The sequence below is a fragment of the Crocodylus porosus genome, unplaced genomic scaffold, assembly GCF_001723895.1.
Source record: "Crocodylus porosus isolate Cpor-Errol unplaced genomic scaffold, CroPor_comp1, whole genome shotgun sequence".
Classification (NCBI taxonomy): domain Eukaryota; kingdom Metazoa; phylum Chordata; order Crocodylia; family Crocodylidae; genus Crocodylus; species Crocodylus porosus.
This window is the reverse complement of record NW_017728886.1, coordinates 155,961,768-155,986,915: the sequence shown is the minus strand read 5'-3', so window position 1 is coordinate 155,986,915 and position 25,148 is coordinate 155,961,768. Positions and strand designations below refer to the sequence as shown.

The 25,148-nt window shown below is 41.6% G+C and overlaps 1 protein-coding gene across 2 annotated transcripts in view; it reads right to left on the bottom strand.

Annotated features, from left to right (window-relative positions):
• DTNBP1 (dystrobrevin binding protein 1) overlaps nt 1-25,148 on the bottom strand; it is a 110,241-nt gene that overhangs the window by 68,923 nt on the left and 16,170 nt on the right. For both annotated transcript variants that reach the window (XM_019543671.1, XM_019543660.1), the window contains exon 5: nt 20,089-20,221. In XM_019543671.1, the coding sequence (XP_019399216.1) occupies nt 20,089-20,221 (133 nt within the window). The remainder of the gene's footprint in view (nt 1-20,088; nt 20,222-25,148) is intronic.

Here is a 25,148-nt window from a genome sequence, read left to right as displayed (position 1 = left end):
GACAAAAATGTAGAATACCTAATGAGAATGATGATTAAAAAAAAAAAAAAAAGGAAATTACCATGAAGAAAAATGGAAATTAGATGGAAGCAATAATTTAGACTACTTACTGTAACAAAATCAGGGGTCTAGGATAATCTCTCTATCAGAATATAGAAAGGACTGATACATTAAATAGTATGGAGATAGGGCCCTCAGACAACTACAGGCCAATTACCTTATCTTCAGTACCATTCAGGGTCTTAGAATAAGAAAGAACAATCAAGAATATGGAAATAAACAGAAAGTGGGACAAAAATAGTAAGTTTCATCCACAGATCATGTCAGATCAATCTAATATCCTTCCATGATAAGAGAACTGTCTTTAATATTAAGGCAATAAAATGGATCTAATCGACCTACATTTATGCACAACACTTGAAGTGAAATTATTAGCCAACTGGGAAAGATGAGGATTAATACTATTACCACAAGATGGATAATGAATTGCTTAAAAGGTAAAATACACAGCTGCCAATATGGAAGAATATCAGATCATTATACAGGAAGAATTAGATAACCTTGCTGAGTGATACAAAAGGATTAGTAGGAATAACAGAAGGAAAAGAAAAGACATGCACTCTGCAACTGAAACCAAGAAGTTTGCTGTAAGATGGAAATTCAAAGTTTGGAGGCAAGAAAAAGAAAGAGAGACCTGAGTGTACTAGATGACTCAGTGATGATCTTGAGTCTTCAGGATAATGCTGGTTCCAGCTAGAGGTGTGTGAAGCTTTGGTCGCCAATTCATTTGTAGAAGATTCAGCCTGATTCAGTGGCTGAATCATTGAATTCTAATCGCATTGGGAGACCCATAAAAGCTCTGAATTGATTTGAAGCATCTGAATCGATTTGGGAAAAGATTCAGCAATTCAGAAAAGGCAGTCTTGTGAAGAAAGAGAAACTGAGAAGGGAGGGAGGGGAAGGTGGAGAAGAAAGACTGCTCTGATACTGACATCTGTAGCTGGCCAGTGACTGATCTTTCCCCGAGTTCCCTTCCAATCACAGTGATCTCGGGGAGGGATGTAGAAACAGCACATAAGGCTCCGTGTGAAGCCTTTCTGTCCCTTTTGTGAGCTGTTTGTCTGGAAGTATCAGCAAGTGAAAGGTACTGGCTGCAGCGGCTGGCTTTCCAGTCAGCCTCTTCACTCTTTTGCTAGTCCATCTAATCTCTTCTATCTAGTAAGCAGATAGAAGATACAGGTTTCCCTCGCTTTATGCTGCATATGTGTTCCTGGAAAATGGTACATAACTTAAATTCGTAAAAGGGAATCCACTTTACAATGTAACGAATAGGGATATGGTCCAAGACCTTGAATGTAGTGACCCCCCCGATCCATTTCTACCACTTTTATAAGGCAATTTTGGTACTCACCAACAGCAGACAGTACACACAAGCACAGGGCACTATCATAGTAGGGATGGCAACTACAGAAACATGCGTCACAGACAATGAGTGAGGAGCACAGATCCACACAGGAGACTGTATTTTGGTGCACATCACTCCCACAATGCACCACACAAAGCAGCTAACTGTGGTCTTCCACCACACCGATAGCGTAAGAATGAATTTACCTCTCACCTATCAAATTTTTGGTATAAAACATATCATTGCATAAGTGTGAATTTGCACATACAAAACCCATATAAAGCGAGGGAAACCTGTATAGTAAACTCCACATACCTGACACTGGAAAGGTTGGAGGAACAACAGAAGGCCATCCATGAGATGGCCTTGGTCAGGGAGACTGGGATCAACGGCCCACTTAACAAAACAGAGTGGGATACCAACTCCCAGATCTTGGTGGTTCTGAAGCCATTCCTCAAGGCCACCAAGACCATCTACACTGGCGATGCTTTACTTAGCCAGGTGATCCCCATAGTGAAGAAACTTGAGAACTAAATGCAGAAGTTCCAGGGGATTGATGTTCCTGGCTGGGGCAAGCCGCTGTCACCAGAGGTGCAGGCACTGGTGAAGCAGCTGAGGAAGGGCATCAAAAAACGGCTGGATCCGTTCCGGTCCAGTACAGTCCATGTGCGACCCGAGGGTGAAGGAAAGCGCGTACCCCGCGAAAACCCTGGATCACTGGACAGAGGTGCTGGTGAACCGAATCCGGGAAGCAGAAGGGCACAGGCAGGGGGATGTGCAAGAGGGGGATTCACTTTCCCATTCCAGCACTCCCAGCAGCAGCCAGTCTCCTCCTTGACAATGCTGCCAATGTGGGCCAAGAGCATGGCTTCAATGGTAAGGTCCAGAGGGACCAGACCCCAGGATCCGGTAGGTAGCACTGAAGCCTCGGTGGCTACCTATCTCACCAAGGACTGTGACCCCCTGGCCTATTAAGCAACTTGCAGCCAGATGTGGCAGGATCTGGCCACGGTTGCCCAGGAACACCTGTCCTGTCCACCAACCAGTGTTCCAATCGAGAGGATGTTCAGCATTGCTGGGCATGTTGTGACACCCCACTGCACCTCCTTGGTTTGGTGGAGCAGCTGGTGTTCAAGGTGAACCTTCTGCTGCTGGGTTCCCCAAACTCCACGTGCAGACGGAATGAGTGCCACCCTCCTCACTCCGTCCACACCTATTTCCTTTTTAATTTTTTTTTAAAACCATTTAATGCCCCTCTCTCAGAGCTGGATGTGGCACAAAGGATTGGGTCACTATTGGGACATGGCAGTGCCAAGCATCCCCCTCTGCCATCCTCCTTGCTCACACCTACACTTACCCATGCTACAGAAGAGCCAGGTATCCACAATAAGGGAAATGCAGGCAGCTTGAGCTCTGCAGGTGGCAGGGAGAAGGACCAGAAATTTGCAGTCAGAAGCGGGGAGCTAGGTCAACAGCTATGGCCTATGGCAGCAAACCATTGCTGGTCCCTGCTCTTTGATGTTTTAGGGCACTTTTAATAGAGACAAAGAAATATTGGTACCATTCTATATGACCCCATTTTGGTATCTGCAGACCTAGTCGTCTGTGTTCAAAAAAAAAGATTAAAACTGACAAGCACAAGGAAGGGCTACTAGGATTATTAATTGTGTGGGGAACCTATTTTATAAATCAAATAAAGTAAGATGACCTTATTGCTTAGTAAAATGGAAGGTCAAAAGGGCATGTAGTCACTTTATTCATATACTTTCACTAGATGAATGTCAGAGCAGGAGAAGTTAAGCAACATCGTCATAAGATCATATGGATACAAACTGGGTCATAAGCAAAGTTAGACTGTATATTAGAAAAAGATTTCTAACAATCAAAGAAATGAACTTTTAGAACTGGGGCAAAGAACCTGAAATAATTCAAGATAGAGATGAAAGACTTGTGGAAGAGATAATATGATAAGGTTCATGCTGGTAATATGCAGGTAATATGCAGACTCATGTGTTTTGTCTTCCACACAATGGAATACCAGAAACCAACTCTTAAGCTAGAAATAGGGTGAGGCCACTACAGAGCATCCCACTATGGCCATTCCCAGGTCCTCTGTCTCCAGCATACCTGAGAGCCACAGGGGGTTAACCAAGAATTACAAGAACCACCTGGATGTATTTCTAGGCCGGGCATGCCTGAGAACCTGGAACACAGCTGCCATAGTGTACACATACCCTCTATAACTTATGAAGTCAGGCTCTACTCTGTCTTGCTATATAAAGAGGAAGAGGAAGATATATGATTACTTGAAAGGCTTTCATTCCATTTCAAAACAGAAACTAGACCAATTATATATTTTTAAAGTAAGGGCTGTTTCATTTTTCTGTGACTGAAGCAGAGTAAAGTTAATATACCAAGTCAATTCTACGGACTTGGTAAATTCAATAGATTTGCTGAACTACTTACTGCTTTAAATATAACCTACAGGATTCTTCAGTGAAGTTGCACTCAATAGGATTTGGAATGTCAGACTAACTACTACTTTTAATTCTGTACAAAACAGATTTTGGTCAGAAGTTGTGTTCAAACATTATATACTATTAACACCTTACTGAAAAAAAATAATACATGCAGCCCTTTGGCTGAAGGAAAGCTTTTATTCTTCTAGTTTTCCCTTTTGCATAAGACTAATACTCTTTTAATCTAAAAAATAACATTATTTAAAGTTGCTTCATTCTGGCAATCACTGAGAACTGAGCAAGATTTCCAAACCATCTATTTTCATTTAGAAAAGTCTTGAGTAAAGTCAGATGCAGAAATCTATTCAAACTCAACGTCAGAGAGTTCTTCATTTATTCAGGAGAGAGAGGTTGAAAAAAAATGCAATGCAGTTTTGTATACAATCATGGAAAATTAGGATTGAGAGAGACCTCAGTAAGTCATGTAGTCCAACCCCCTGCTCAAAGCAGCACCATCCCTAACCAGATCATCCCAACCAAGGTTTTATCTACCTGAGTCCTAAAAACCTCTCTGGGTAGCCTACTATAGTGCTTTACAACTCTCCTAGTGAGAAGGGTTTTCTTAATACCCACTCTAAACTTCCCCTGTTGCCACTTGAGACTTTTGCTTCTTGTTCTGTTATCTGCCACCACTAAGAACAGTCTAGATCCATCCTCTTTGTAACCATCCTTCAGGTAGTTGAAGACTATTAAATCCCCACCTCAGTCTTCTTTTCGTCAAACTAAATAAGCTCAGTTCTCTTAGCCTGTCCTCTTAAGTCCTGTTCCTCAGCTCCCTAACCATTTCTATTGCCCTCTGCTGGACTCTCTCCAATTTGTTCACATTCCTGCTGTAATGCAGGCCCAAAACGAAGACAGAGGACTCCAGGTGTAGCCTCACCAATGCAGAATAGAGGGGACTAATCACTTCCCTTGCTCCTACTAATGTAGCCCAGTATGCCATTAGCCTTTTCCACTACAACGGCACACTGCTGACTCATTCAATTTATTGTCCACTGTAACCCCCAGGTCCTTTTCTGCACAGCTGTTACTTAGCCAGTCAGTCCCCAGCCTGTACCGGCAAATGGAATTGTTTCATCCTAAGTGAACAACTTTGCATGTGTCCTTACTGAACCTCATGCAATTTATTTTGGTCCAATCCTCTAATTCAGTGGTTCTCAAACTGACACATTACATACCACCAATTTAAAATGATAAAACCTTAAGTTCCACCAGAAAAAAATTCAGTTCAACCTTAGGTACCACCAGCAAATTTTTGTCAGTAAAGTAATTATAATTATTCTGTTAACATATACCACTGGCAGGCTGTCTGTGTACCGCTGGTGGTACATGTACCAGATTGGGAACCGCTGCTCTAATTTGTCAAGGTCTCTCTGAATCCTAGCCTTACCCTCCAGTACATCTACTTCTCCCTGCAGCTTGGTGTCATCTGCAAACTTGCTGAGGGTGTACTCCATCCTATCTTCCAGATTGTCTATATAGATATTGAACAAAACTGGCCCCAGAACTGACCCCTGGGGCACTCCACTTTATACCAGCTGCCAACCAGACATCAAGCCATTGATTACCACCCTTTCAGCCCAACTATCTAGCCAATTTTCTATCCACCTTACAGTTCATCCATCTGAAGTGCACTTCTTTAGCTTGCTTGCAAGAATGTTGTGGGAGACTGAATCCAAAGCCTTGCTAAAGTCAAAGTATATCACATTCAGTGGTCTCCCTGCATCCACAGAGCCAGTTATCTCATCATAGAAGGCAATGAGGTTGATCAGGCATGACTTGCCCTTGGTGAAACCATGCTGACTGTTTCTAATCATCTTTGCTTCCAAGTGCTTAGAAATAGATTCCTTAAGGACCCGCTCCATGATTTTTCCAGGGCCTGAGGTGAGACTGACCAGTTTGTAGTTCCCTGGCTCTTCCTTGTTCCTTTCTTGAAGATGGGCCCTTTTCCAGTAATCTGGGACCCCTTCTGATTACCATGAGTTTTCAAAAATAATGGGCAGAAGCTCTGCAGTTACATCAGCTAACTCCTTCAGCACTCTTGGATGCACTGCACTCAGGCTCCATGGACTTGTATAGATCCAGCTTTTCTAAATAGTCCCTAACCTGTTCTTTTGCTACTCTTGGTTGCTCAACTCCTCCCCAAACTGTGCTGTCAGGTGCAGTGGGCTGGTAGATGCCCTTGCTTGTGAAGACTGAGGTAAAAAAGGTATTGAGTACTTCAACTTTTTCCACATCATCTGTCACTAGGTCGCCTCACCCATTCAGTAAGGGACGTACTCTTTCCCTGATCTTCCTCTTGTTGCAGACTCGTAGAAATCCAGAAATACACTGGAAATCAATGAAAAATGGAAATATGGTAAATTTACCTTTAACCACTGTATTAATAAAGTTTGTGTCTAAGACAACTGAAGTTCATTAGTCAAATAAATCCAAAGTGGTTTGCTTTTCTAAGAAATATACTGAAATACAACATTGGTAATGTTTTGCTTCTAGAATACAGAATATGTTAGCATCTAAAAGACTAACTTAAAAAAAAAAAGATTGAAACCAACAGTTTACTGATTATTTTTGCTGAAGTATAGGTGAATGAACCATCTGGCTATTTACAGTCACAAGAAATAAATGGGCTAGTCTATACTATCAAAGCTGTGATGCAAGTTATCATAGCCTCCTAGTGGCAGTGGAGCTGATCCCAGCAAAATAAGTTCTGCTTATATAATTAAATTACCCCAAACAAATAAGCTATCCCAGTGAAAAGATTAATCAATAAAGATGGATCTAAACATGGTGTTTTGTCAGCATATTTCTATTACAGGGGACATTTCTCCTGCAGTCTTAACCAACATTTAGGACTATGCCAGGAAATTCTCTAAAAGAGACCTGGGCTTAACCTGCAGAGAACATTGAAGGGACAAGACAGAATTGACTAGAGGGTCAAATAAGCTGCTTATTTTATAAAGCATATACATCAGACAGGTAAGCCTGCATAATCACAATGTCTCCTTTACTGAATGATCATTAAAACTCAAACTTGTAGCACTTCCTCCACTGGCTACTACATTATAGAAAACAAGCAAGCTAGCCAATGATAGATTTACTTGCACACAAAGGACACTGATATTCTATGACATGCTACCCTAGTAGCATTCTGTTAGTAAATATATATATTTCCTCCTTTCTGCAAGAGAAATCATGTGATATGATAATTAAAAACAAAGGAAGAGTAAGGGTAAATTCTCAAATTAAGAAATAAACAACCTTTTTTGAGTAGTAGCATTTGAGCAGCCTCTAGTGGGAAACTCAAAAACATAACTGATGTTTGCTCGAAGGACTGGGCTATGCATTTTAGTCTTTACAAGCTCTCTCCAGAAAATGACAATTCTGCTCTGCTGCAACTTCCAAGGTTGCAGAATGTCTGCTCCATTCTAAAGCAAGTCTTTCAACTGGTTTCACAGAACGTAACTGGGAGAGGCTTTCTAGAACCTAGGGAATGAATATGTCTGCCAAACAGGCTAAAGTCCCTGTTCTACCCAATTCAGACTTTTTTCCCCATATACAGGGAGCACATACATCTTGAAATATTTTTTCCCTATAAAACACCATATCTTACCCAAAAAACCACAAAACAAAACCAGGAAAAAATGTTCCAAACAGCTGTCAACAGCAGCTAAAATAAATTTTGGTAACCTCCCTCCTAAAGCCAGAAAAAATTTGAAGATTAAATTGTAAACTCTCTAATTCAAGCTCCCACCTGACTTTCCTAGTCAATAGGATCGAAAAAGCCAGGGAACAAATAAGTCCTGAGGAGTCTGACAAACATGCAACAGCCAGTTTCACACCCCATCCACCATGCCTCTGGGTTTACGGTATCAATGGAGATGAAAACAAAAGGACTAGAATCTTGCAGAGAGGGAAAGGAGAGCATAAATTACTAGACAGTAGAATCTGTTTCCCCTCAACGTATGGAATATTGAGCTTAAAGGATTTGCTTCTGCCCTCTAACCAAGAACTCCCATTTTAAATTATTTTGTCTGTCTAGCCACACAGCCACAAGTATAATGTGATGATGACCAGGATCCAGGTTTTCTGTTTGCCATGGAAAAACACAGCAAAACATTAATTTTCTCCTTTAAAGGAGAAAAACCCTGTAAACTATGGGTTTCCCTTGTAGACTAACAGATTTCCAGCCTACAAGAGGCTTCTTAGGGCTAGGGGAGCAGGACACAGGGGAAAGGGGGTCCCACATGCATGTGCACACACACACACGACAGCCAGGCCCATGGCCGTCACGAGCAGGTCATTTCCTAGGCAGTAGGTGTGCTGGACATTTTTCCTCCCTAGGTGCAGCACTTTGCATTTCTCCTTGTTAAATTGCATTCTATTGTTTTCTGCCCATTTGTCCAACCTGTCCAGGTCTGCCTGTAGTTGTTCCTTGCCCTCCAGTGTTCACTTCTACCCACAGTTTTGTATCATCTACAAACTTGGACAGAGTACACTTCACTCCCTCATCCAAGTCACTGATGAAGACATTGAAGAGTATCGGTCCAAGGACTGACCCTGCAGGACCCCACTACCCACGCCCTTCCAGGTCGATACCAACCCATCCAGCACTACTCTCTCGGTATGACCCTCTAGTCAATTTGCCACCCACTGGACCGTGTAATCATCCAAGTCACAGCCTCTTAATTTGTTCACCAGTATGGGGTGGGATACCATACGGAAGGCCTTCCTGAAGTCTAAGTAAACGATATCTACCCCTAACTCTTGCATCCAGGTGCTTTGTAACCTGGTCATAAAAAGAGACTAGATTAGTCAGGCATGATCTACCTGCTACGAACCCACGTTGGTTTCCCCACAGCATAATTTTGCCTGCTGGGCTCTCACGTATATGAGCCTTAATAATCTTTTCAAAGACTTTACCAAGGATGGAGGTGAGACTGACTGGTCTGTAGTTGCCTGGATCTTCCTTCCTCCCCTTCTTGAAAATAGGGACCACATGGGCCCTTTTCCAGTCCTCCAGGACCTGTCATACGCTGAGGTTCTTTAAAAAATGAAGTCAGTAGCTTTTGAAGTCCTGTGACATAAGTGGATGCTTTTTGTTCACATTTATTTTACACTAGCACTGTGCAAAATTTTGGCAGCCATTTTGTTTTGGAGGCATTTCAGCCCGTTTCAGCACCTGAAACATCGAATCCAAAACAAAATGGAAGGCTCCGAAACATCTCCAAAACAAAAATCAAATCGTTGGAAACATTTTGGATATTTCAGAGTAGGCTTGCAGGGAAACAGAAACTAAGAAGAGGTAGGGGGAAGAAGGGCGAAAAGACTGTTCTGATATTGACACCCATAGCTGGCCAGTGACTGCCATCTGTCCCTGAGGTTCCTTCCAATCCCAGGGCTCCGGGGACAGATGGCAGCCTGCTGTCATCCCATGCGCAGATCCACGGGCCTGTGCACCCTGGGAGGAAACTGGCACAGCCCCGCAGCCCTGCTGGGGGGCATGGACTTCCGGATCTGCGCGTGGGATGATAGCATGCTGCCGCTGCAGGCCAGTGCCAGCACCAGCACCTGAGTCTGCTTGGTACAGCCCGTGCCAAGTACAGCCAAAGAAGCTACAGGAGAAGACCCCATGGCTGCCCTGCCTGGCCCCATTCCTGCCCAGCCTCCCAGCACTTTAAAAAAAAAAAAAAAAAAAGCCCTGCACTCATCAGGTGTAGCAACAGCAATCAGGGCCTCTGAGGGCCTGTGACAGGGCCTCTGCCATACAGCGTGGTGCAGTGGGGGACAGCAGAGATTGCCCTCCTCACTTGGCACCTGCACAGCAACTTTCACATTGTATGGATGCAGCGTGGCTTGGCAGGGCGCTGCAAGCTGTCTGGGAGCAGAGGTGGCTCCAGCAGTCATCCGGAGCCCAGCACCGCTCAGCCCACGGCCCCAGCTCCCAGACAGCGCACAGTGCCCTGCCAAGCCACACTGCACCCACACCACGGGGCAGCTGCCACATGGGTGCCAGGCAGGGAGGGCAATCCCTGCTGCTTCCATCTGCCCTGCATGGGGTGGCTCTGCCATGAGTCCTCAGAGGCCCTGATCGCTGCTGCTGCAGCTGGTGAGTGTGGGTTTTTTAAGTGCTGAAGGCTGGGGCTGGGGCCAGGCAGGGCACTCATGGGGGCTTTTCCTGTGGCTCCCCCCACCCAGGGAGGCAGGCACGGCCAGAAGAGCTGTGGAAGAACCTGCAGTCGCCCAGCTGTGCCTGCCTCTCCCTGGCTGATCCAAATCTCTGAATCGGTGCCAAAACAGCATTGAAACTCTGAAACAGATTCAGCTGAATCGAAATGGAACAGTGATGTGAAACACCGAAACAAATCAATGTCCCTCCAAAACGGCTGAAACCAAAACAAAACATAGCTGTTTCGCACAGCCCTATTTTAAACTACAACCTTATGACAAAGCATTGATGGCACTTCCTTCTGCGGCCCATCAAAAGGAAACTTCCCAGCTTGCCAGCGTAGTGATTCACTAAAAGGTTGAAAAGATGCAGAATTCATTTCAAATTTGCATTTTCTACTTGGATTTGCAGTGAAAAATTAATTGTAGCTCACACTCTGATAAGGCAACGCAAGTAGAAAAGAAGAATTTAATTAGTTCCAACAAAACTGCTAACGGTTTTTGCAAAAATTTTCAAGTAAACTAGGTTTGAGACCTCCAATGAATTCAATTTTTCATTAAAAAGAAACAAAAAAGAACACCTAAAAATGCGTGCCCCAAATCAAATTTAATTTTTTTTTAAAAAAGGTTGTATATGTTTTTTTCAACTCAGCTTCCATTAAAGACTGAAAAAGCTAAATAAGCACATTCTGTAAAAATCTGGTTTGATCAAAGTGATTTTCAAAGAGACAATAACTGCCTCTACTAGCACTAGGAGTTACTATTAGTATGAAACATGCTAATAAATTAGTGGTGTTATCCAATAATGCCAACTCCCATGAAAAAAATCACGAGACTCCTGAATTAACTCATGATCTCCGGATAGAGAGATCAAATCTCGGGATTTTTTCTTCCAACGCATGTAGACAGAGGGAGATGGAAAGGGTGGGGGACCAGATCGAGGCTCCCATGGTGAGGGAGGGAGTGTGGCAGGAACAAGTCATGCAACAGAGCTGAGGACAGCTGTCTGTCTGTACGTGTGCGCCTCTCACTCCCAAGCCACAGCTCCCCCCAGCGCTGCTGCTGCTCCTCACTTCCAACCCACAGTACCCAGCATTCTGCCAGGCTCTGCCAGGCTGTGCAGGGATGCCCCCCTCCCCAGGCTCCAAACCCGATGTACACACCCACAGCCCCCCACACCATCACAAATAACCCCACCACACACATACTTCAAAAATACCTTCTCATGAATTACATTCCAAATTGCTTGATTTTAAAGAGTTTGTCTCATGATTTTTGACACCAGGGGGTTGGCAATACTGCTATCTGTCCTGTTCCTAGCCAATGTCCCTGTTAAAAGTGGCAACGGTTTAAATTCAAAGAGCATTATAACTGAATGGATTTTTTAACTAGCTATTTCTCACCTCTGCAAGTGGCCGCCTGCAGGCTATTAGCTGGACAGTGTAAGAGTTCAAATGGCAGGCAAGACAGAATTTTTCTCTTTCCTCCCTCCAGGTCAGATAGTTTTCACAGGGGAAGGAAGAAAGCAGTCAACTGGCCTGAGGGATGGAAGTAAGGATTCAATTTACTCATAAAGGATGAGAAATGATCTTACAAGGTCAAACAGTTCGTCAAGTCCTGAATCAGAAGGTTTGACTGGACAATTTGAGAAAGTTTGGATAAAAATCACATAGCAAGCAGCTTTAGAGCCCTTGTAAAAATACAGGGGATCTCTCTGAACATAATATATTACTATTTTTCTCAGGGGGCATGTAGCAACAAGTGCTGTACTTGAAGTTCTGAATGTCCTAACTATATATACATACTTTATTTCCTTGACAGCTCTGTTCATGTATAACTTACATATTTTACTTACACCAAGTGTTTGGTTTCATCTAGAAAGACACCCCTCTACTGCCTGAGAAAAACTGAGTCTCTTTAGGAATAGGGGCATTTGTTAGTTCACTACTAATGTTCTATGGTTGGTGTAACTGAGCTTTCATCAGTAACATAAGCTCTGAAATCCCCATGAATGAGGGGACAATAGAGTAGGGAAGACAGTCTCAGTAAAAAGAGAATTATATCTAGGGAACACAATACTGGTTAGTCCAACTTTGATACCTGGAAGCACACTGTGAACATGGAGGACCCAGAGACTTAGGCCGTTTGCAGACATGCTCACCATTTTCTAAACCATGTTAAATGACTTGCATCACACAGTTTGAATCAAATTTCAATTTGAATTAAGGCTCAATAGACTATCATTGACCATCAACGCAGGGGGCACTGGTTATACAGTCTACACACTTGACAGCCCCTTAACAGGCCGAATTTGTAGATTGTGTGAGGGTATATGAGATGATAATAAGCCTGTTTAACCACTCCTACACTATTGCAAACCTACTGACAATTATCCAAAGTGCTGTTCCAGAAGTGGTAATGGATGCAATTGACCTGAGCATTCTTGGCACATTTGACTTCGTAAAGGTATTACTTTGTTAGCCTCTGTTGTGTTGCAAAAACACAACTCAGTTTCCCTTGTGGAGATTAATATTTGCAATGCTTATCTGCTGAGTTCCTAAAGACTATTTTTTCTAAAAGCAATGCTGTATATAATGTTAATACAGTTTAAATTGCCTAATCCAGACTACCCTAGTCTATATTAACTTTAATCTTCATTCAATGAGGATTAGTTCATTCAAACTGAAGTCAATTTTAATTCAAACTGCAGCTGTCCATGTGTATATACTGACAGCTGTAGTCCAGATTAAACCTAGAAAAACAAAGTCTATAAATGGCCTTAAAGATCAGTCTATCTTCAATACTCGGAAAGATAATATCACCTGGAATCTATTTGTAAACACCTAGAGAACAAAGTGATAAGGACAGTTAACACTCATTCGGTCAACAGCAATTCAGGCTTATTAACCAACCCGATTTGTTTCTAAAATAAGGTGACTGGCTTGGTGGATGGAAAGGAAAATAGTGAATGTGATACATCTCAGTTTTATCAAAGCTTTCAGCACTGTCATGGGGAATATTCTCATTATTAAGATAAGGAAATAGTCCAGCAGAATCTATTAAACTACAGGTGCATTATTAACTGAATAATGACACTCAAAGACTAATCATCAACAGGTTAAAGGGGTTGTTAGAAAGAAGATGGCATTCAATTGGCCTGTGTTTATGGGGTACAGGACAAGTAGTAATACGAAATTTAGGTTGGAAATTAGGAAGAACCATGCAACTGTCAGGGTAATTAAACACTTGAAACTGAGTACCTAGAGAGGGAATCGGAATCCCAACACAGAGTTCTTAAATGCAGATCAAGGAACACTTGGCTAGGATGGCTTTTAGACAGGGATGATCCCGCACTGAGCAGTGGGTTGGATCACATGACCTCTTGCAATCCTTTCCTATTCTAGTTTTCTATTACACACACACCACCTGTCTTGTATGCATACCAGACCAGCCTCTGGCTTCTTAATTTTTCATTCCATCCAGGAAGAGCACACACCAACTGCTGAAACTTCCTTAGCCCGATGAAGGGTTTTTGAACCCAAAAGCTTGCTTAATAATTATTTTCCAACTATTTAAGTTGGTCTAATAAAAGATATCAGATTCACGCAAAGAACCTTGTCAACTTTAGTAAGGCATTTGTCACCTTTTCCCACAGTTTTCTCATAAGACAGCTAAGGAAATACTCTAAGGCTGCTGACAGACATGGGAACACCCTTTTCCCCCAAAACCCCCCCCACCAACAATCCCAAAATCCAGTTTTCCAGAAGAAGCATTGTGTTAGCTCAACAGTGTCCGTATAGATGAGCGCTTCAGTGGGGCTTTTTTGGCATTTTCATCTAATAGCTGATGAAACCAGTTATTGAAGAAAAGCACCCAAAAGCCTGCCTGAAGCGCCTGATCCATATAGATATTGCGTGAACCAGGTCAAACTAATGCAATGTTTCTTCATGGCATGCGCTGGTTTCAGTCTGGAGGCATGCCAAGTTTAAAGTAAAGCACCATTTTGGGGGAGGGAGGGGTTTATGTCTGCAGGAAGCTTAAAAGAAGCTACTACTGAAGGTAGATGCAAACCGGTTGGATATTTAAAGTCAAAAGAGAAGCCATCAATGACTCAATGCCAAACTAAAAAAAAAAAAGGTATGAGCAGAAGGAGGGTTCCCCAGGGATTTGTCCTGGGCCCAGTTTGTTCAAGATCTTTATTAAATGACATCAGAGAATGGAATCCATTATACAGATACTAAGTATGTGGATGACAATAAGATGGATGCAGGTTACAATGACTTAAGAGAAAAGATTAGGATGCAGAGAGAATCTTACCTTAAACAGGGGTTCAACTTGAAGTCCCTTTGAAGTACCTTTCTATGATTTTACTGGAATTTATCATACATAGATTAAGATCCTGATAGAAATATCAATATTGCCAAAGAACTGCCAAACTGGTGGTCCCACCAGCTTGTTTCAACTCTAATCAGGATTCTTGCAGTTTTAAAATTACAACATGTCTAAGGTCACAGTCTTATCTTCCCAAGATGCTTTGGCTTAAAGTCTCAGAGTTAGGCTGTTTGTAAAATACCAGAATGCCTTTCGTTTCAGCTGGCTTTGCAATAATCCCTTATATAAACCTCAAGTAAAATGAAGATGTTTGTTAATCTTCTTAAAGATGCTTGGAGGGTGTTTATCATTACCTTCTTACAATGAATTATTCTAGTTTCTTCACGGCTTTCCAAGTAACTGGTCAGGCAGTTTTAGATTCTGGTACAGAAAGAGTTCCTGGTTTGTTGGGGAGAGATGTAGGGGATTGGAAGAAGGGGCATTGTTTTGTTTTTGTTTCTTTTATGGAGGTTAGAGAGAAAGAGTTGGAAAAAAAAGATTCTCAGACATGGTAAATATGGAATCGGGGCTTTAGGGTTGATGTAAAGATAGTTATAATTATCGTGGCCTGTTTCTTCAAAACTTCTTTACCTCATTTACTAAATAGTTAAAAGGGAAAGCATAAAAAGGACCTTTACATTCCATCTGAGGTTTGGAGATAACAGCTTTCGTTTTACAGTGATTCTCCATCACACGTTACCTCCTTTGCTTTTACAATAGGACTCGGATGCAAATATGTTCATCATCAGACTTCCAACTCCAGCATGAGTTGTAAGGCACCAAAAGACAAGATTATACTCCTTAAATTCAGCATTAAATTGCCACTGCTACCTGCCACCAAATTTGCTGACCAGTGAGGAGTGACGTGGGTGAGATTTGGCTCACGGGCCAGGGGTTAAGCACCCATAATCCATAACATAAAATATGGATGATGATACTTATGATTATGATACTTGTATACAAGCCTTTTCAGAAATCATGTAAGTACACAAAACACTTTGGCTCCTTTGTCCATTTTCTAATTTAACTGTATTCCACTGAACTGCACAGAAGCTGTTAATTTTCAAGGCTTCTAAAGCAACATTCAGCAACATATTCTGGTGGCAGGCAGGAACCATCCAGCTTTGGTCTGAGTGTGATGGCCAGAACCACAGAAATTAATAAGCAATAAATATGTGCTTCTTGGAGGCATTTGGAACTTTTGTCTAATATGAAGCTTGTATTTTTGTAACCCGCAAATGTAACTTGTAACTGTTTGTGGAACGGACTAGGCCTCAAAGACAAAGCTCCAGCTGTGAAATTAGCTGACCTAATAGTTCTTTCTTGCTCAGTATTTAGCCTTGATGATGATAAAAACTGCATTCAACTGCCCAGCTTATCTAGTACATTTTAAAAAAGGACACCTCAAAAAGGCATAGTCAGAGAGTTTTGAAGGGGCTGGATTTAGGCAGGGTAATGTTAATTTTACACCTGAAGATGTTGTGTTGCAATCTGCTTATTGGATAAACCCAAGCTTGGGCACTAACTTATTATAATAATTTCTAACACCTTTTAACCCCAGAGGATAACAGCTATAAAGCAATATTATGAATGGCTATATAAACTAAAAAATTAGCACAATTAGAATATAAAAGAACACACACATCATAGTAACCCTCGGGAAGGACGAACAGAAAGGTCATTGCTGTCCCATACCCCACGGGTATCTCTTACTCCCTGTGAGAGAGAGACCAGATCCTGACTGGGGGGCTTCCACCAGTATCCTTCAAGCAGCCCAGTGCAGAGACGTCTGATTTCGCTGATTCAACTTGCTGTGCATCTTCTAACTGAGGACTACCGATAAGTTACTAACCAAGTGGGAACTCTTGGTTAATTTCTTTATCTGTTTTATTATCACTGTCAATTTTAGTCTGTATTGTTATGTTGTCTGCTTATTAACTTAACCTTTTTATTAACTATTATATATGCAAACTGTATCTTTTGTTGTCATAAGTCAAATTCATTTTTTTTTGTAAGTGAAATTTGTCATTTCTTTCCTTTCCAACATCACCTTCTCGATCCTGAACTGAAAAGCCCAGTGGCTAATAAAGTTGAAGTGCTCAGTCAGTCTGCAACTAAATTGGTATACTCACAGTGCCCAGCTGGCCTGTGACACTGAGGCAGGCTGGCAGTATAATCTGGACGCTGCCACTTCTCCCACCTGCCTTGCTGCAGTGAAGTGGAAGTCAAGCCCCTTGCTGAATTCAGCCTGTGGGTCATAGGTTGCCAACTCCTGTTCTAAAACAGCCTTATGAAGAGGTCCTTTTTCATTTCAAGGCTGTTATGAGAGACATAAAGCACTCTAAGAAACAAGGTAATAAGCCTTAATAATGTGTAAAAAGTGTAGTACAGACCATTCCTGCAGTTATTTTTTACTTGACATTTTCAACATGTTGGAAAATGGAGAGTAAAATATTACTTCAGTAGATAATTATCTTTTTTTTGGTTGTGTGTCAGGTTGCTACATTAAGATGGTAAGTGGTACAGTATTTAATCCCAATGAGAGACATGGCACTGTCATCTGGAGTCAGAGGTTAGGTCCCAATGTCTGCAGGCACCCTGCCATTTGCATGTACCCAGTAACACAGCTTCTGGGTCCCCCAAAGGAGCAAATGTTTAATATGATACAATCTATAGGGCTGCATTTAGAAAGCTTGACTCAAATATCAGATGTCCCTCTCCTACACCAACCCCCAATTTTCACTTTATACAGAAAATACAGTAGCTTGGACTTCAGTGTTTCTGAGAGCAGCTCAGGGATTCAGCATACCTACACATGTTTTCAGGGAGCATAAGTTCTGGTGTTAAATGTTTTAAAAATAAATGTGAACTATTTTTAGAAAAATGTGTTAGCAACAGAAGTATTTGTTTTTAATTTAAAAAAAAAAATCAAGTCTGGGTACAAGTAGGTCTTTATGAGAGGGAGTGGAAAGCCCCTATCGTTCTCAGAAGCCATGTGAGAAAAATTACAAAGCATTTTCCTCATTTTGTACGCCAAGCATTAAAGATAAAGTGACTGTGAAGTAAATCCCCATTTGTGCTCAATTCTATGAAGCTTAGCTTAAGCTGAGGGCTCCTATACATGTGCAAGGAGGTTGCTCTGACACACTGTAATTACTGTAATTGAGTGCATGTAAGCAGATTCAATTAATAAAGTCTGCTGGAGTGTGGTAATTCCCATGCTCCACCAGACTCCAGCGTCACATACATCAATGCCCCCACACTGAAAAATCGTAGCAGGATGCTTTCAACTAAAGCTCATTTGATCAGCTTTATTTCAACGCACCCCACCACCATTTTTCAGCATAGGGACACTGATACACATGATGCTTCGGGTTCTTTTAATTAGCAGGGCTCTTGGAGCTGAGCTAATTAAAGCGCTCAACCTCCTGGAGCACATCTATAAACACCCTGAGGTTTCTCAGTCATAGCTCTATTAAAGACTTATCATTCTCTTTAGAAAACAGGGAGGTGAGGTTCTCTCATGAGGTCTTAAAAAAAAAAAAAAAATTATGCTTCTCTTTAGAAAGAATTGTAGCCAATATCCTTCACCATAACCTAGATCCAACCTTTTAGACAAGAGACCCTATATGGAGAAGAGCATGCCACCAGTGTAGTTGAAGAGAGATTCTACAACTAGGTATCCAGAATTTGTCTTGTAGGAAAACAGCAGTTGTTTTACGTCATCCTATGGGAGTCCTGGAGACCGGGAGGGTGGAGAAGCTAATTTGTCAGGAAATACAACATTGTAGTAGAAAGCCCCCTTTGTACATTTGCCTTCTGGACATTGATGTAACAGAAGCCCCTTCTTGCCATCACCCCCCTTCCGCCATTTTGTGCATTTCTTTTTATTTCTAAGTATTGGCAGAGACCTAGCACACTCATTGCATGGGTGTGGCAAGGCTCAGAGCAAACCAGAAAGCTTAAGTGGTTTTCTGTAGGAGAAAACTAGAAACTATATCTACAAATCAATTAAGCGCAGTGTCACTACAGAAAACAAAAGAACTAAAATATCCACTTCAAAGACTGTAAATATATCCTGGTGCTAATAACTCACTTACTGTCCCCAGTGACCTTTGATCCTCACTATCTCACATTGCATTCTTATACTTCAACTGTCTTGTCTTTACCATGGCATTTTATATTTTATACTTTTAAACCCTTAAGGAATGTACTCTTTGTAAAATGAAGTTACTCCCTGAACCACTGTTAAAAACTGCATTTAAATTGTAATTGTAAAGTGATAAAATCTGCTATATTGGACGGCTGCATTATTGAGTGAATAATGGTGATCAGTGGGTAATTAAATGGCAACAGCCTAGCCAAAGGAATTTACCATTACAAAACTGTATTCTACAAGCCATTTTAAGCTAATCAAGCCAAGGAACTGATTCCTAGAACTAAGCACCCACCCTACTGACTAGTCCTGTAACCCATGACAATACAGCCATTCCATCAATAAGTCAAGGGTGGACTCTCGAAACTTCAGGTACCAGCAGGCAGAGATCCCTGTGACTAACAGCTGTCATGTACTACTCAAAATTCCCTTGGGACACCAACCTTCAGATTGGGCAGCCAAGATGATGCTAGGGGATCACACCAGTCTGCCAGAAAGGGATAAAAGGCAGTGAAGCGTGACCCTCAGTGGCGCCCTCTCATCCAGCACCTGACCTACCAAGAGAGAAGGACAAGCAGGCAACCCCCTTCTGGAGAAGACTTGAAGCAAGCTGACAATCAACAGCAGACTCCAGCGCCTCGGACAGTTAGATATACTGACACCAGTGCTCTCACAATCACTATAGCAGCTACTATACACGATACTACATGCGTTTAAATGACATGGGTTTGAATGAGTGAGTATGTGTGTGTGTGTGTGTTTGTGTGCTTGTGTGTTTGTGTGTGCGCGCGCGCGCACGCGCTAAGGTGACCAGTACCACTCATAACTCAAAGTCTGCATTTATGATTTTACTGGTAACTTTACAACCTGTCCAATAAACTAGAATTTATGATGATCCCAAGAGCTGGTCCTTTGTAGCCAAAAATATGAAGCGTTTCACTCAGAACCACCTACTAATAATTTCAGCCCAAAAGGTTAACATTTGGCAAAGTTACAAACAACTTAAGACGGGATGCTTGCCAGTCTCATTACAAAGTGTTACCAGTCCTACCTATAAACCCCAATTTTGGAACTATATCCACAATTCTTGTATGTAGTTACTAGATGGTGGTTAGTTACAAGCAGCTTAACAAATACTCATGCCTTCATCTGAGACTCCCAAGTGATGTGGCCCAGGTCAAGGAAAGCTCTTACTGAAATGTATTTACAGAAAAGACATTACTCTCTAAGAACACAGATTCACAAGTCAGACTCAGAAAGTATGTACTGAATCCAGCCAGCTCCCAGGCAACTGCTGCAAACCTGTAAGGGTTTAACACTACTGACATTTCATAACAGAAAATAATGTTGTTCCAGTGAGTAAAGATAGCTTTACAATTACAATGGACAGAAAAACTGACTGCTGGTCAAGTTCTCTATATTACCATTTAACTAAGTTAGCAGAGTATGTTACACCTGTAAAACCTTACCCAGACTTGTTGTCATGGATTCCAGATCTGCTAAAAACCCTGGAATTTGCTGGAGCTGTTCCTGCAGTTCTATCAGACTACTCCTCTTCTTCTCCCAGTGTGCAGAAAGCATCACAACTTCACTATCAACCAGCTGCAATAATTAAAACCAGTAATAACTAAGATTTTATTTAGTTGCAAAATTATCATCCATTAGTTTATGAAGTTTATGATCATTTTGACTGATTTTTAGAATCCATCCACCCACAGTCCTAATTTCTTTGTGTAGGCATTATATACCACATTATAATATGTAGACTTTACCATTTATGAACACTTATTTCCATTTATTTTAGGGATACATTTACAAAATAGCTCCTTGCTCCAATCTTAAATGACAATAATAAGAGTGGTGTCATGCTGAAACTTAAGGTCCGAGAACTCCAAATCCAGATTTGGTTTTTCCAATAAGGAAGCCTTGACATTCTAGAAATTAAGATTAAAAAGCGCCCGGGGAGGGGGGCAGGGAGGGAGCTTTAATGGAATCACTCTATACATAGGAAAGAAAAAGGGTACAAAAAACTGTCCAAAAGTCTTTTTTTGGACAAAAGAAGTCTATTGCCTTTAAAATACAAGAATGGCATATAACAGGAGTGCTCAACTATTGGCCCACAGGAGTTACCAAGGGTACGGAAATTTGGCAGAAGGAGAGTGATGGCAGCATTAAGTGCCACACCCCTAGAAGCTATTATACTCCTCCCCCACTATTAAAATTTCAAGACCCCTGGAGAATCGTTTGGGCCAAATGACATAGTCCAGCATGCATGGGGTCAGATTCGTGGCCAGATCTGGGCACACTGTGTTGGATCTGGCACACAGGTGGCTCCGTGGCTAGATCTGGATGTGCAGGATCAGGCCAATGTATGGCTGGACTGGGTCCACAAACCAATCCAATGCATCAATCCCATGAGGGATCCAGCCTGTGAACAAAACCATGCCACTCATTTGGCCCACAAGACCAGAAGTTTGTGTCACTGGTATACAATGATATTCACAACCACGGAATTTCAGGACTGGATATACAGCTGTACCTGGAAGGGAAATATTATTAAAGAATAAATTTTACATTAAAAGTATAAATTCTGAATTAATCAACTCTTTTAGAACTCTATACCTAAGGGAAAAAACACATTATGGCAAGTTTTCAACACAGAAAACACTTTTCTTCCTATATATATATATTCTGAGGAGAATATGACAACTTTCAAACCTGACAGCTCAAATAAGTGTTCTCATTTTAATTCTGAAACTGCTTTGACACTGTTCAAGGACACATTTTGACCCATATAGTTCATGGATAAATATTTCCTTTATTTACTTTGTATGTACTGTATTCCCTTAAAAAAAAACATTTTAAAGAACAAGAAGAGGTGCAATCCACTAAAACGTATTCAGACAAAAAACTGCCTCTGCAGTGCCTGACATATGCAAAGGAGAGATTGGAGAATATAAAACTAAAACCTGTCAAACTGCAATTCTAAAGATATCTGGCGAACTTCAGTGTCTGAGAATGGACAAAGGCATTAAGATGATGGGTAAAAATATTAAATATGAAGTTTGCTATTTTAAGGCAGATTTTAGCTTTTTCTTTTTTCTTTTTTTAAACGACACTACTTCCAGTCTGAAAGGTAAAGCTCCAACCTTATTTTAATGCTTTACATTGCAAAAAGAGTTGAATGTTTTATAGTGAATTTTGGGTTTTAAGTGTCAGGTAAACCTGTACCAGAAGCTTTGTTTACTGCCTACAACCTATTTTATTAAAACACAGTGCTACCAATGGATAACTATTCCATAAAGGTTCAATGTAGTTTACTAAAACCAACCAGATACACAAGGCCTTGTCTGCAGAAACCCTGAAGAATGGGAACCTATTTGATAAAGTGACCATGACTAGCTGAAAGGCATATCATCAGCCACATGAAAGAAAGGGCACTGCCTACATGATGCTTTCAAATGAGCAATTAATTTCCCTCTTGAATCTGAAGAGCCTCACTTTTTGGTACTGCAAGAGAAACTGGACCTACTGAAAGGCCCATATGTGCGATAACTTCAACAAGATTTTAGAAAACCTCTTTGAAGAGACATTCAAAGATAGAAGAAATTGAAACAATTGCAAGGGTTAAAAATATACCTATGTCAACCATCTTCTGATTCTCACTAGAGATACATAATTCTGTAATTTTGTAAATAGCATTATATGCATGTGAAGTCTGATAATATATGAAGAATACTCAGTAATTAGGTGCAAAGGCAAACCATGTAAATAATCCATCTTTACTGATCAGTCTATAAATTTTGAAATGACAAATTTGATTTGAGCAGTTTTAAAGGAAAGTGGGGGAATGGATGCACCTATCAGAGTGTGAAAATTCTGACATGCTTTCAAGAATAAGCTGTACTTAAAGATGTACTTTAAGATCAGCACCCCAACAGCAATAACTTGACAAGATAAATAAAACCAAACTCAAAGTGAATCGCATAAAACATTTCAGACACAGCCTAAATGCACAAGACAACCTCCACTTTAACACTCTAACAAGAATATTCCATTCCATGTTTTGACAGCCATATGAAACTGAATCTTGTTCCCTGCAGGCAAACATGTACCACACAAGATGTATTTGAAGAAAACCAAGGCACTGGTCTAGTAGAAGTTACACTTCCTGGAAAACATGCAGATATATTTACAAGTGCAATTTTAGTATGGCTGAAACAATCATTCCAGTACTTCACTTGTCAATGCAGAGTTAAAAAAAATAAAGAAAAAAAAGAAACATTCCTACAAATTATTATAATGTTAGCACTGCGCATTGCCAAACATCATCGAGCATTTTCCATGTTATTATGGAATGGACAATATGGTGGTATTGACATAAACCCAAATTAACAGGCAATGAGAAACAAATTAATACACTAGTATAGTGATTCTCAACCAGGGTGCTGTGCCACAAGATCCATTTAAGGCTGATGCAGGGTGGCATGCAATATTAGCACTGTTAGGTGTACAAACATATTCTCATGGTCCACAAGATAAACCCAGAAATTCCAAATAGGAATTCATAGTCAGAAGCATTCTGGCCTGTTATGACCTGAGTTCTTTGCAACAGAAGAACTACTCTTTTTCCATAATCAAAGAATCAATTAAAGCTACGAGCTGGCATTTTCTGAGTTGCCCTAAGTCTAACAAGGGCTGCCTTGTGTATAAAAAGGTTGAGAACCACTGTATTAGTAGATGAAGTAGATTTAGTAAGCTAAAAACATTAGCCTTCCTTTCTTAAGATCCTGTAGAAAATGTGAACACTATAGTAAATTTATAAATAAATCTATGTGCTATCTGCAGCATAACAAAGTTCAGTTATAAACCCCACCTAATCCTATGCAGCTAACATTTTTTTTTTTTTTTTTGGTGTTACAAGTCCAAGCCTGGCTCCTCTGCTCTAACCCCATCCTAACTTAACTTCTTCCCATTATGTTCCCTGCTTACTCCCTCAAGGTCTGGCTCTTGCCTGCTTTGCGTACGAGTTAGACAGCTCACCAGGCCCAGCAGGGAAAATGGTAAGGCTGGAAACAGACCTCATCTTTGTGGCGCTAGAAACACTCATAGGGCAGCACAAAGGCTAAGCAGAGAGATGCACCACAAATGCCCAACTTTGTAGCTGCAATACAGGTAGTATAAAAGGATGTCTTTTACTGCAGCAGACATCTGTTTTCTTTCACATTCTCCAGCTGCCCCAGGCAGGTGTTCCCAGGGTTTCAGGGACCTAATTCTATGTGCCCTAGGAATTCCCATTCCTGGGAGGCACAGGATTGGGCTCCTGAAGCCATAGAAGCACCTACCCAGGTTACCCAGTTTGCAGAAGCATGCTCCAGAAATCTCCCAGTAGGCCATTCTCTATGCTAGGGTTTCCCAAACAATGTGCTGCGACATACTGGTGTGCCATTGGACATGTTCAAATGTGTTGCAGAATCTTGGGGGGGGGGGGGCGTGGCTCCCAGTGCAGCATGGCTACAGCCAGCGCTGCCACCACTGCTCTGTGCAACCACCATGCCTCAGCCAGGCCTGCTCAGCCGCTCGGTCAGCGTGCCGTGGGATGGAAAGTTTGGGAAATGCTACCCTAGGCACACATCACAGCGATGCACCGAACACAAGGTGCATTTTTACAAATGGAAGACCCCTGGGATTCTTCCAATTGCTGAGACACATCCTGAGAATCTCTTGCCAGGGGATTCCTGAGGGTGCACGTCTGCAAGCAGAGAACCCATCCCAGCACAGCTGATCTGCTTTATTTTACTATAATGTTTGTTTATAGCCAAACAATTGGAGGACGAGTCTCCCTGCTGTCAAGTTCTATGCACAAAGCCAGTCTGGCCCACAGAAGGTGGGAGCACCAACTGCTTGAATCAGGTAGTCCTTGACTATATCATGCTCAGTGGAGACAGTGCGCAGAGAATTTCATTACAAAGATCTAATAAGTATAAACATCTACAAACTCAATTTTCAAAGGCTTAAAAACTTGACCAAAATATGGGCAGATTTTAATGGAACAGCTGAAAAAGATCACTTCACCACATGAAATATTACAGTCCTGTTACAAATCATAGGGAACACTAAAGCTTCACTGCTTGTTTTTTTTTTGGAGGAGGGTGTGGCAGGACACTTGGTGGTGCCTACCACTTTAAGGGCCAGATCAAACACTCAGCAGGTGTTTGATTAGGGCAGTCATTTTAGAACTCTGGCTGCCTATATAAACAAGAGCAGTTTGCTTGCTGGGAGCCAAGCAAGAAACATTGCTTGGTTGAGTTGCTGCATAGGAACATCTTGCAGGTAGGAGCAGGAGGCTCTGGTCTTGTGCTTGGCCTAAAACTGCACCCTGCTGGGAGTGGGTGGTCTGGTGGGACTCCCAGCGGTGTGGGAGCCCCCAGGAAATGCCAGGCCAGTTACCACCCCGGTGAAAGGCAGGTATGGGTGCCTTAACCTCAGTCCTCACCTTTGGGTGGGTCATATGATTCATCTAATCCAG